The sequence below is a fragment of the Chrysoperla carnea genome, chromosome 5, assembly GCF_905475395.1.
Source record: "Chrysoperla carnea chromosome 5, inChrCarn1.1, whole genome shotgun sequence".
Taxonomy (NCBI): Eukaryota; Metazoa; Arthropoda; class Insecta; order Neuroptera; family Chrysopidae; genus Chrysoperla; species Chrysoperla carnea.
The window spans coordinates 2,347,475-2,361,895 of record NC_058341.1 but is presented as its reverse complement, the minus strand read 5'-3'; the positions used below and the strand labels follow the sequence as shown (position 1 = coordinate 2,361,895).

At 29.4% G+C, this 14,421-nt stretch overlaps 1 protein-coding gene across 5 annotated transcripts in view; it reads right to left on the bottom strand.

Annotated features, from left to right (window-relative positions):
- Positions 1-6,237: 6,237 nt before the first annotated feature.
- Positions 6,238-14,421, bottom strand: part of LOC123301881 (protein groucho) — a 282,227-nt gene continuing 274,043 nt past the window's right edge. For 4 of the 5 annotated variants that reach the window (XM_044884825.1, XM_044884826.1, XM_044884827.1 and 1 more), the window contains 5 exons: positions 8,705-8,758; positions 8,438-8,623; positions 7,976-8,259; positions 6,995-7,868; positions 6,238-6,420 (listed from right to left, as the gene is read on the bottom strand). In XM_044884825.1, the coding sequence (XP_044740760.1) occupies positions 6,313-6,420; positions 6,995-7,868; positions 7,976-8,259; positions 8,438-8,623; positions 8,705-8,758 (1,506 nt within the window). In that variant the 3' untranslated portion in view covers positions 6,238-6,312. The remainder of the gene's footprint in view (positions 6,421-6,994; positions 7,869-7,975; positions 8,260-8,437; positions 8,624-8,704; positions 8,759-14,421) is intronic. The other variant, XM_044884829.1, reaches the window with a different exon arrangement.

Sequence of the window (14,421 nt, the reverse complement as noted above, 5' to 3'; positions counted from 1 at the left end):
GAACCACGTGTCTAAGCGGTTACTTTCAAATCGATGCGATGATTCAATTCTCAATATATAAATTATAATATTTATTGTGTTGGATATGTCTGAAGGGCAATTATTTTACCTTTGTATTTTTATTTTAAAAATATGGAGTGTAATTTAATCTCTACATATCATTATTTTTTTACTATTTTCTAAGTATTTGTTTATTAATCATGATTTTATTAAAAATAGTGTAAACAAGATACCTAGTCATTATTTACGTTTCATTTTTAAATGGAAATTTATTGATTTTATAGCAATTCTTATTGATCAAATAATATTTATATTAATTATTTTTCATTGATAAAGTTAAATTTTACTTGAACTTGGTTCAAATTTTGTTTCCTATCAAAAAATTCAAATATAAATGGGACGTATTTTTTCTTACTCCAGTAAAATTAGACTAACATTTTAAATAAAATTTCGATCAAGTTGTAATCTTGATTTTGATGTTTTGGGCCCTAGATTTAGTGGCAGATTCGGATTTTAAACTTTTGGTAGCCCATTAATACCAAATTTTTGTCTCAATTTTTCATGACTTTTCGGGGAAACTTAATTTTATCTACCCCTTATCACCACCAAACCCGCAAAATGTACTAATAAAATGCTCGGTAGCTCGTGATGTGTAAGCTTTATTGCTTTAAGAAAAAAAGTTATACTTTAAAGGGCAGGTCTAATTAATGAGATTTTAAACCTTCACTGAGACCTATGCCTCACGACATTTTAGCCAGGTCTTCGATTTTGAATCCTGCAGAGTTACAAATATTACAAAATATAACTACCACACAATTTTTCACGGTTCTTTAAATACCCATCCTAAAAATTTTGCTTTTAAATTAGTTGTATAATGACTGGACTATTATTTTTCATTGATAATACTAAAAATTTTACCGATTTTACCAACTTTTTATGCCATGAACTTGTGCAGTTTTTAATTTGTATTTCCTCTTAAAATTAATAGGATGTAATTTCATATAAATTACGAAATAATTAACATAATTTGTTCACAGTTTAAATTAATTAAATAAATAAAAAAATTCACCAAGTTCACGTGGGAAAATAATTTTTTCTTATTTTTCTGTTCAGAAACGGTATTTTCGAAATTGATTGATTTTATTATGTTTATTAGAAAGTTTTTTTTTTTGTATATAAACTAAATGTCAATCAACAATAAGCATTCGAATTATTTAAATCAATCAAAATATTTATGTTATTAATTCCGAAAATCAATATTAAAAGTATTTTTGAAACTATTTTTAAACAAATGTGTAGTAGCGCCCAGCCGTGTTATTAGAAAAGCAGTTTATGAAACCTGTTGAAAAATCAACGGTTTAATCCATAGAGATTTTAAAATATCCAAATGATCTTGTTTATATCCCAAAAAACCGCAAAGATAGAAACGTAAAACCGTTTAGTCGAAAATATCAGAAAAGTATTTATTTTTTTCGAAATACTAAATAGTTTAAGCTTAAGAATGAAAATTTATTAAAAAAGATTATAATTATTTTAAAAATATTTAATCCCAATATTTCATCAACAATAATTAATTAAGTTTTAATCAGTAATTACTTAATTTCTCAAATCTATGAATGGGTATGATTTTAAAATCGCACTTAAATTATTGAAATGCGATTTAATTAGTAGATTATTAATTAAAAATATATTTAATTAATCATTTGTCACTTACCTTTATATCGTGGAAAACTTATGAGGTAATTGTTCGTGATCTTTGGCTAGGAGAAAATCCTTTTCTTTAAGTCTGGCGAATCTAAATAGAAATCTACCGGAATTTGATAAGCAATTCCGAAAATTTTGGGAGAAGCCTTAATTTTTTTTTATTAGTAAAAAATACAGAAAAGAAGTTTTCCGATCCCGCAACGATCTTCACGACCTTCTGTACGCGGTTTTGGGACAATTAATTTCTACATTGTTTTCTTCGGTGACATTTCCTTGAGTGTTCCTGCTTTTATTTATCGGATTGACTCGAATAAAAAAAGAATTGTTTGTTATGAACTTCTGCATCGACTTGGCTATCTCTCGACTCTGCTATCGAACCCTGAACATAAACTCTGCTATCGAACTCTGATCAAAAGTTTCAACGAATCCATGTTATTAAATAAGTATTAACGACAACCCTACCTCAGCCCCATGAGTGCTGGTCCTATTATTACACATTCTGGGTTCAAAAATTACCTAAAATAAAAAATGGCCTCTAAAAAAAACTTACAACCAAATTATTCACAAATCAATTTATTTTTATTCATTTCTTTCAAACGTAAAATAAAAAATAAAATAAAAAGTTCCTTTTTTGATATTTTTTTTTCATTTTTTGATTTTCACTTTCAATTAATTTTTATCTTTACGAAAAATATTATCGAATTGATTTTTGTTTTTTTATTTATTTATTTGTAAAAATTGTGTGACATCTAAGAGGATGCGGGAACCAAAAAAAAAAAAATAAAAATAAATGTTGAGACAAATTAAAAATATTTTAAAAACAATTTACAAAATAAAAAATAAAATTATTTTTATCCCTGTCAAATTAAAAAATAATAATAGTTATTAAAATAAAAGGTTTAGAGTCAGTCGTAGTTTTTGAGAGAAAATTAGTTTCGAAACGGTTGGATATTTGAGAGAGAAACTGTTGCTAAGATTGTGCTTAACAACTCTTTGAAATACGAAACATGTCATAAATGGAGACTTCTATTTTATGTGAGCCTAACTTCCATTTTGATTCCTTCAGTATAAACGTATAAAACGTGCAATTCTCACAAAATTAGGTCCTTTTTGCCGGTTGTTTTACTATGCTAGATTCAATCTTAAAATTCATTCATATATCGGCGAAACTCTCGGATATTTTCGCTCTATGTAAACAAAAGTGTTCTTCTCGAATCTATCTAAAACAGAAGCGAGAAAAATTGGGCACCCTAGTCTGTTATCATCGAGTGACTGTCGAAATTTGCCTGTCTAGTTAACGGTTTCCAAAAAGATTTCAAATAGTTGGTTGACTAAAACAAGAAGCCTTCGGAGAGCCTGAAAAATTGTGTAATTTTCATATTTTAAAAAGTTAAATACGAACTGGCCTACAGTCTCTCAAATATTCAGGCGTTTTTGAAATTGCAATCAAATATTACGTCAAACCCTGGATCCATAAGTAGTTTGTTTTAATATTCACAATTTGGGGGGAGAGAATTCTTGTGTGTCCTATTTAATAATATTTAATTAATCTTCGTCCTTCGTCCATCATCGTCCTTATATCGTTTTTTTTTTTTAAATTCTTGTGAGATAAAACCATAATTATTTTATAATTATACTACATACTGGTGAAAATTTACGTTACTGAGTAATTATCGACAAGTTTTCTTTTTTTTTTTTTTAATATGAATAGTTTTCTTTGGTTTTCTTTCAATACTAATATATTTTTTTTAAAAGCGAGTGGATTTTCATATTTGTGGAAGTAAAATTAACGTTGATTTGATTCCAGTAAATGCACGAACATTTCGCTGAAAAGTCTGTACATTTCGGATTTGAGGCCGTATTGTCATTAAATATAGTTGATCTTATGGTTATTAGTCCAGTGCAGTTACGTAAATCAAAGAGGGGTGACCCAAAAGTTTGTTACAGTAGATTTTTTTAATCATTCATTCAATAGCGGGTTGTTTGGAGACTTTCAATCTGATTTGCCATCTTGGAAAAATTTTTTTTGCGCTTTGGCCCATATTTTGCGTTTTATTCATTGAAATTTGATGACTTTGGACTTGTACATGTGTCGTTGGGCTTGTACACGCTAGATTGACAAAAGTACACGCTACGATTGATAGATAAAAAGTTATTCGTGTTCAAAGTCAAAAATTGTTGTTTGAAATGAAACGAAAAACTTTTTTTCTATCATTCGTAGCGTGTACGTACTTTGACACGTATCTAAGCGAGATGAGTAAAACTCCAGGTCAAAGTTAAGTGTTTTTCATGGTAACTTGAAAGTAATCATTAAATCTAAATGACAGTAAATCTGTCATCTCGCAATTCTAACAAAATCATCATCGATTTGCAAATTGTAGGGTACCAAATGGCAAAAAAAAACCTACAAGTCGATCTTTTACAAAAGAAAAGTAACTTCAAAACATAATTTCCGCCGAAAATACTAATGTTTACTGTAAGGGAAAAAAATTAATTTAGAATCAAAACGAATTGTCTTCTGTGTGTTTTAAATGAATTTATCCAAAAAATTTATCGACTTTTACTGTACAATTTTCCATTTTGTCCCCTTTGTCACAATTTTAGAATTTAAATGCTACCACAAGTATAAAAAAACGCTCTTAAAACCAAAAGAAAACTATTGATAGACCAATAGAAATAAAATTTTTCTTTATACAATATACATAATAATTTGTATGTTATTCAAACCCTGTACAATAAAATATTTCGATGTTTATTCACATGCTAACATACATAAATCATTTTAAAAATTATTCACACATTCGAAAATTTTTTGTTTATGTTAAAGGCTTTTGATTTCGTACTGGCCTCATTTCAATTTTTAGTCCCAAGAAAACAGCCATTAGAACTCTGTTCGATTAGATAATTCGTTAGAATACTTTTAGGCCCTAGTAAAGATTCTAGATTAAAGATTACTCTTAAAATATAAAATTCTGCTAATATAGTTATTTCTTTTCAGCCACAATACTCTTTACTATAGCTGTTTCTGTTCCAATGTTCCCGATGTTAATGATCCAAACTTTAATTAAGCTTATCTCGAATTATTACAGGCGTTCCACCGATTTCAAATTTTGATATTAATTGTATTATAATATCCTTAAAAAGTATAAACAAAAATTTAGAATTTTCGGACAAAAATTTAGAATGTCCAGAACAAGACAACAGCCTTAAACTCAAAATATTTTAGCGTATAAATAATTTATGAAACAGTTTACACGTTAACATGTAAATAAACACCTTCTACAATAAAATAATTTATATATATATATAAAATTGTGTGACATGTGTTTTTCTTAAACACAATATTTTTAAGTAAGCAAAACTCAAAATTACTCAATAACACTCAAAAAATTACGTATCTATCACAATAAAAGTTGTTTTCTTAATAATATTATTTATAAGTTAGAAAAAAAATGACGTCACACAAAAGTAACGACAAGAAAGATCACTTCTCCGATCAAAATACCTCTTTCCAACGTCTATGTGATTCTAAATAAAAACGAAAACGAAAAAATTGATAAAAATTAAGCAAACTTTGATCGATTTGTACAATTTTTGTAAAGAAAAACGTTTTGGTAGCGCAAAATATCGAAAGTTGTATATAGTGTGTCCCCGGATAGAGGTAACTATACTTGTAAATTTCCTTATTTTGCATTTTAAGAAAAAAAGTCATTCTTTATAAGAAGTTTTGCTTATTCTGAAAAGTATGTAGGTATATTTAAAACTTCTTAATAATGTACAGGGTAGCCAAAAATTTGAAATCAATATTTTTATTTTTGGTAAACTACCCTTCTTTTTATATGTTGGCGAAATGTTACTAATAAAAGTTACTCGCAATTAAAAATTATGACTCTATACAAAATATCAAGAAGTACAGTTACCTCTATCCGGGTACACACTGTATAATAATTTTAACCATTTGCTTTTTGTTGGATAAGTTTTTAAACCGATTTTTACCTAAAACTAAACGGTAAATAACTTTAAACATGTTTTGTCGTAAATAAATTCATAGGAAAAAGATATTTAAACCCGAAATGAAATATCTCTTATGGATAGTGACGTCATACTTTTCTAGACCTATTTTCATGTTTTTTAATTTTTTTTTTTTGTAATAATTTTTTTTCATTTTTAATTTAATTAACAAATAGTTACAGAACATACACAAAATATTTTTAAACATTATTAATTATTATAAATTGTCAATCATACATTTTGTTTGTTTTTTCAGAGAATACTTTTTCATTTTCGATAAATATTTTGGTTGTTTTTTAAAAGTTTTTTTAAAAATTGTTTTTCATTTTATTGTTATGTGTAGAGAGGTACGCGCACAATTGGTTTTTCACATTATTTATACTAAAATATAGTGTTTTTCTTTTTTTTTGTATTTTCCGGCGTTTGTATTCCATCAAAAAATTGTTTTTCTTTTATAAACTATATATATAATTTTTATTTCACTATGGAAATTGTTTTTTTTATACAATTTTTGATGTGTTTTTTGTTATATTTCACTATTTTTATATTTATATATTTTTATATTTCAATTTCAATACTTTTTGATTTGTTCTAATTTTAGTAAATAACTTCATAAACTGTTGCCTTTTTATCACCAGAACCCGTTACAATGTATTTATCGTCTGTGGAAATGTCACAACTCAACACTGATGATGACTCCTTAGACTGTAAAAAAGAAAAATTATTAATTAAAGCTTTAATTTTTAGTCAGCGAAAAAATGCATCGTTTTAGACGTAGGATAAAATGCTCTCAGATTTATGGGTTCCATGATATCAGCCCGATAGTAGTGGAATTCGAATAAAGGAAATTTTTTGATTATTTTTTGAAATTCATAAATCGGGCATTCAAATGGATGCGATTTCTGTAATATTTGGGTCAAAATGACCTTAGAAAATGATTTTCACGGCAATCAGAAACAAATAACTTTTTTCGATTTTTTGAATTTTTCCAAAGGGGTACCCCTTAAAAAAATCGAAGAAATTCGAAAAATCGTTTTTATCTCCTATTTTGATAAAAACTTGTTTTCAAGCTAATTTTGACCCGGCGAAAACGATGCCGTCGATAAAAATGCGATTTAATTTATGGTTTTCAAGATATCAGTCCCATAGCAGTGTAATTCGAATCCAGAAATATCCCGTTGTTATATTTTGGTGTACATAAGTTTGGCATTCAAATGGATGTAATTTTTGGTCAAAATAACCTTAGGAAACCTTACGAATAAGTAAAGTAGATACTTACTTGGAAAATACTAGCACCGTACGGTGTTCTCCATGCATTAAGTAAATTATCTTTGCCCGTCGAAACAAACCATTTACCGCACGCCGCAAATCGCAAACTCAGTACACAACTCTCATGTAAATGTAATTGATATTTGTCCGGTTTAGCAGCATGTAATACTTCGACATTTGAATTTTCCATACCAACGGCTAACCATTCACCCGTTGGACAATATCCAAGTGAAAAGATTTGTGACGTGAAATCATGCTGTTGTAATTGACGACCCTCTCGTAAATCCCAACTTCGCACTGTGTTATCTAAACCTCCCGTCCATAATTTAGTACCATCTGCTGATATATCAATACACGAAGCGCCATCTGTATGTCCTTGGAATTGACGAACCAAAGTCTGGTTATGTAAATCCCAAACAGCAATGTTACCATCGGAACAACAGCTAAAACATACTTTCGAATCGGGACTGATTGCTAATGCATAGCATGCAGGGGCACTTGATGTTAATTCAGCCTTAATTCTTGGCGTGGGGCTGGCTAAATCCCATATTGATAGATTGCTAGCTTCTCCACCAACAATTAAAGTACGTCCATCTGGTAAAAGTTTCACGGATCGTATATAATTATCTCGTTGGAGGCAGTCTAATTGTGAGACAGGACTTTTGGAGCCTGGTTGACTAATATCCCATACTTTGACGCAACCTTTTCCTCCTGTGTACACATATTTGGTTGGGTTTGATATTGTTACAGCACAAACAACTTCTCCATGATTTAGTGTGTTTATTTGTCGAGCATGTCGTGGTATTCCTGGACCCATTAAGGCGTCAGTGGGGAAAGGAACTGGTTGTAATTGACCTTCACCATTCATATGAAAGGAATAAGCTCTGAAAATAAAATTAACACATTAACGATATTTTTGATGCTTCAAGGAACTGAAATGTCTGGCACAGAGATATTTTTAACAACATTATAATAATTATAAACAACTTACGGTTTTCCTCCTGAAATGCCACCTAAACCATTTGTAGGTAATCCAGGTGTGCGTACATGAGGATGTCCATCGTATCCTAATACAGGAGGTCTTCCATAAGCGGCTGCTGCTACATTGTTGTATGGACTTAGATGATCTGGTGGACCAGCTCTTCCAGGTGGCAAAGCATAAGGTGGATAAGGGCCTAGCGATGGACCAACTTTAGGACCACTTGCCCCAGGCGCTCCCGGTATATTGGGAGTAGTAGCTCGTGTTTTTGAACTTGGTGTTGAAGGTTTGTCCGCCTAGAAGCAAAGAAATTTTTCAGTAATACAAGACACAAATCAAAATTAGGAACTAACTCTTTCTTTTGCTTAAGTCAGTTCCCAAAAAAAATGTTCTTATTCAGATTTTAAAATCAAGAGCATTATGGCAATTTGATTAATTATTTTGAACTAATAAAGCTTTGGGCGGAAGTCTTACATCTTTACTTTTCAGGGATGGTGTACTCCTTGATGACGATGATCCACTTCGACTAGGTGGTCGTTCAATTTTGATTCCTTTCTCTGACACACTTCCATTTTCTCTAACTTCACCAGGTGTGCCAGCATTTAATGCTACATGGTCGCCATTTACATGCGGTGAAGTGGGTTCTTGAGATGAAACATTCTATTGTAAAAAAATGTCAAATCATTAAGGTTTTTTGAATAAATATTGAATATTGATTTTAAATTTTTGTAAAATTCTTACCTCATTTGCAACATCCACAACTAAATCTTGATCACTTTTCTCACCATCGCTGTCCTGGAAAAAGTAAAAAAGAAAAGAATTATTAGAGAGTAATTTAAGTGAGTTTGGGGGAAATTCTGGAAACAGATAATCCTAATCCCAAGAAAGGTCAGTACTATATGACGAAGTACTATATGACGATGCCAATTGTGTCTTATTCGTAGCGACAAGCAAGCGAGTAACGGTTAGTTTCATAAACTTTTAGTGTTAAGTTTCTATATCATATAAGTTTAATAGCTTAAGTGTAATAATTAAATTAATTTTTAAGTACAGTAATAATTTAGTAAAATAATTAATTTTTTAAAATGTTGTATAGTAGCTTAGCTTATAAATTATGTTTTAATGTTTAAGATAAGAAATTGAAAATAAATAAACTAATAATTTTAATTAAATTTGTTTCTCTTTCTTTGATATCCACAAAGGCTATACCTACAGGCTGTCCTCTGCTTTCTCCATTTAAAAATGTTACGCATAAACTAAAAAGTCTATGCAAGTGTTCATTTCTGCCGACAGAATAAAATCGTTACATCAGAGTTAAATGTGGCAAATTAGAATATCGAAGCCCAGTGCTTTTTCCTGAGCTATGGAGGGTAGAGATAAGGAGGACTACCTCTGTAGGTATATAAAAAGTGTCCAGTTGTTGGAGAAGGATAGAAAAGTTCACATCAAACACCTTTTGCTAAACTAGCGCGATTTTAGCCACTTTATTTACTGCTATTTTTGAATACTTTTTGCGTCAAACAGCCATAAGAGATTGTCCTCCCTATCTTTACTCTCCATATCATTACATTACTCTCTATATCATTATTTACAAAATACATTTAAGAAAAAAATCTTTTTGTGAGAGGCCAATCTGTACATGATTATTAATATGAAATAAATTGTATATTTATTTCTTATTTTTTTAAATAATTTTTAATACAAGAATAATAATTATTTAAAAAAATATTTTTTAATAATAAATACAAAATTTTTTAATATAATATAAACATTTATAATGAAATAAATAATGTTTTTTTGTTGTTGTTGATATATTTCACCATCTCAGAGAGTTTTCAAAAGTTTTTTAATTTGATATCAAGCAGTGAATTTGTAATTGTATTTCAATAATAAAACAATCTATGAATAGACATAATAATAATTTAATAATTTATAAATATATATTAAAAAAATTGTTTTATTTAAACTAATTAAATGTGTTATTTTATTAAATCAAAAAATATATTGTTAATTAATTAGATTGATTTGATTTATTTTATAATAAGTTGAACAAAATGAATACAATTTCAAAATAAATTATGTAATATATTAAATTTTTAATGCTTAAGAAAAAAAAATCATATACCCACAGGATGTTTCAGGGTGATTTCAGAAAGTTTGTTTGAATTTGTACAGTTATCCAACTTACTGTAGTAAATAGAAAGGCTAGAATTTTTGTTTGATATCTAAATAAATTCTGGGAATAATGAAATATTCAATAATTCAATTACAAAATAATTTTTATAAAAGCATATTATTACTATTTTTTTTTTGTTTCTATGATGATTTAATTTTTGTTGGTACATTCTACAAAAGCTTTTTCACGTCTATTCCATCTATTATTCTGATTTTAGAGAGCATCGCATACAGTATGTAGGTAGCAAAACGCATTTGATGGTAAATTTAATAATGAAAGTGTCTCCTTGCCAACAAAACACATCAGAGATCCGTTATTAATAGTTAAAATAATTTTTTTGTTTTAATAATTCCATAAATATTATGACTAACTAACTACGTTTAAATTAATATTTCATGAAATGTTCGTAATCAGATTATGTCGAAAAAATTTGATGTATCTATCATTTTTTTTAACGATAAATCCGCGGGAGAAAAAATGCTCCATATATCCAGACTTCAAAGCAAAATGTAATAGACCGTGGGACACTACGGGTTTTTTTTAACGATAAATCCGCGGGAGAAAAAATGCTCCATATATCCAGACTTCAAAGCAAAATGTAATAGACCGTGGGACACTACGGGTTTTTTTAAATGATAAATACAAATTTGAAACTTCATGAGTGACTTCTTTTTGATGAATCTACCAAAAGGTTGTGTTTTCAAATGAGTATGTTTACGTCATATTTGAGTAAACGTCCTGAAAAGATGCAGCAGGGAATTTGTCGGACTCGATAAACAATTGAATATAATTTCCAGTAATACTGTGAAAAGCACTTCTCAATACACTTCCAGTTCCTTTAGGGCAAGGATATCTAGGATATCAAGGATATCGCCGAGATATCAACAATTGTTTAGGCAGACTGAAAGATGGTTTGAAAATACTGTATTTAAAGGATATAAGGATGTTTTAGAGGAAATCGCACTTCGTGTTAAAGGTCAGGAGATCTTTACAAAAGCGGTCACGACAATCTAGTTACCGTGCAAATCAAGTTTTTGAACCCAATCAGACAATGTTGTGAAGATATTTGAAATATTTCAGCTGCATAAAATCGATGTTAGAATGATGGTTAAGGTTGGAAAAACTGCTAGTAGATCTAAAATGGGATTTGGGTCGTAATGTCCATAGCACTTATGAAACAGGTGCTTAATGAGGAAATATAAAAAAATTTACCCAGAAGGTATTAGAATCAGAGAAAACTCATGATGTAATTTCAAAAATTTTGCACTAGTTATCTAAAACCTTTTTATCATCAAAAATTTTTACTTTCACCTAAACCTATCAATTTTATATAATATGCACATCGATGACGCAAATTAATATATTCGAAGACACGTTAGAAATTCTATATGCCATTCATACTTATTTAAACGTTCGTCATTCTAAGCCAATCATATATATATTTATTACTTCATAAAATAGACATAAATGAATTTCAATTCAAAGTCGTTACCTATTCATAATATCATTTTTAGTTCTGCTCTAGTAGTGATTTGATGATCATTCGTCCTATGTAAAATATGTATTATTTTATTGAATATTCAATGTGCGATATCCTCGCATATCTTAAAAGAGTTTACATCTTGTAAAATATTCCTCCTAAGTAAAAAATATATTTGAAATAGGACTTAGCACACTTGTTATAAAATAAAAAAATAAACTTTATAACTATAGAGTGCTATGGAATGTCAAAACTGGAACAATTGATAATTTAATAGTGTTATGTATTCTTAAATACTTCAATAAACTTGTAATAATTATGAGTGTGTACCAAAGTAAAGAAATGTCATGAAGATCGGTAAATGAGTATATAAAAATATTCTAAGCAACTTTTTCTAGTAGTTTTTTTTCTCGATATCACGAACCATCTCTGACGCAAGGCAAAATATTAAGATTCGGCCCTATTTGTCAATTTGTTAGTATCGTCACCCCGTATAACCGTGCTTCAAGTTCAAATCGATATTCCTATAAGTAACGAAATTATGATGGTCTTATCTTAAATGCGGCTACACTGTATATATATTTTCAACTGTTTGTCTTTTTTCGAATAGAATAATGATGGTCGACTAACTTTTTTAACTCTAAACATTGATATATTTACTTGTCATGAATCCCGATGATGCGATACACATACGAAATATGTAATTTATTTTGTGAAATTACAGTGAAAGTTATGTAAAAAAAAACCGTTGTCATAATATGTCATGACGTCGGTGCTTACAACGACAAAGAAAGCCATTTTTTAAAGCCATGAAATTATAATATTTTAAAATGAACTAGCGAAAATAATATTCTGGATAGAAAGTTTATATCCGGGTATAATACTGGCGCCATTATTAAATCAAACATATCTAGAACTAATTTTAATATTTAAACTTATTTCACTGTCTCTAGAGTCGGACCAAAAGTTATTGGCTTCATGAGATCTTTTTTAATGCTCTTTAAAGGAGGCGTGATTATTTCACGAAGGTTTTAGTGGAAACTCAAATTAGCTCCCAGTGCAACTTTCCGAATTAAATTTACGATTAGCTAATTCATACTGATGATGGCTATATTGTAGTCGAAATACGAAATATAACACATTCTTCAGATTTAATTCAGGAAAAAATTTAACGTTTTTTTTCTCGAATCTTTTTAAAATGAATTAAAACTCGAGAAAAATTAAATAAATTGAAAAATGTAAAAATTTGATGAGATTTATAGATTTGTAACATTTTCCAGTTAGCGAATTTTCCGTCTAAAATAGGCCTACTATATCACTCAATAGAGAAAATAGACAATATCGAAAAAAAAAATTATATATGCTCGAGTTTGTTCAGTTTCGAGTCGTTCGCATGCATTTTCTACATTGCATTTTGATGATGTGTACTTGGCGCTGCAAAGGTTTTGCATTACATAAAACAGAAACGTGACACAGAAAACCGATACATATATACACACATATACAGGACGTCCCCCATCATAATTATATTACCATTCTTATTTCTTGGCCCTTTATCATATTTGAGAATGAAGAATTATAAGTAAAATGGAAGGAAGTCTCATAGTCTTTGAATAGACCTTTAAAAACAGAACAGTAATTGTTTTCTTAAGGATGTACGGGCCTTTTAATTATTTGGATTTCAATATTTCGAAAACCAAGACAGATATCGAAAAATTTTATTCTTAGTTTTTGTCTACATTCATGAAGTTACAACAAAATTCATCGTCAAAGTTGAAAATAAGGTACAAATAATTTCAACCACAAGTCTAAACTTGCCTTTGCGCTTGTACTACCTTAATTATTAATAGATTTTAGTAAAGCACCTTCGAAATTTGTTATTTAGTTATGTTTTTGAATATTGTTCTTATTGAATATTCCTCAATTGTAAGCTCGTCAAGCTTTTAATAATTTTCCTAGTACTCTTAAAGAGAAGCGAAAATTTTTAAAAAGGAAAAACCTTAAATGATAAAATTAGATTTCTATCGGTTATCTTTGAAATTTCGATTCAGCGATCTATTAAAAAAAAAAGGATATCCATAATACCGAGAATTAGTAAGTTAGCTGTTATCAACTCCTGGAGGTGTTTCGAGCGAAGGCCTCTTTGTATGTGGAATTGAGTGACGGATCACTGTATAGTCCGTCTATCTATCTGATGTTGTCATCGTCATGATTCTCGGACGTTCGGTTTTGATGATAGAAATGATGGTATATAATTCTATAACTAAACACCAAGGGATGAGGTTCATATTGAAGTGAGGTCTGAAGGGGAGTCGCGTTACTCTTCAATGCTATCATGTTGGATACAAAAAAAAAAATAAAAAATAAAAAAATAAAAGGGAAAAAAAAGCATAATATTTAATATACAATATCTCCGTTTCGTTGGACGCGCTTCTGTTACCCACACACACATACGTATACTGTGTTGCATACACAAAGTGAAAGGATGGGAACGATGGGGAAGGTAAAACGTATAGTCGTCGTCAGTCATCACCACCACCTCATCTCAACCTCAACACATTATATTTCATTTCCCTCACACATATAGAGTCAGTCGTACTCGTATCAGTCATATTGTAGGTAGGTTAGGTAGATAGTATAATCCGTACCAAAGATCACTGCCATTAACCACTAGTGTTCTACATTTTTACAATAGATATTTATATCGAATGAAAATTCGAGTAGATTCGAGGAAAAAAAAAGTGTTATCAACTAATTTGTACTCCAAGAGCCAAATAAACTAAAGCACGAAGCACAAACCTT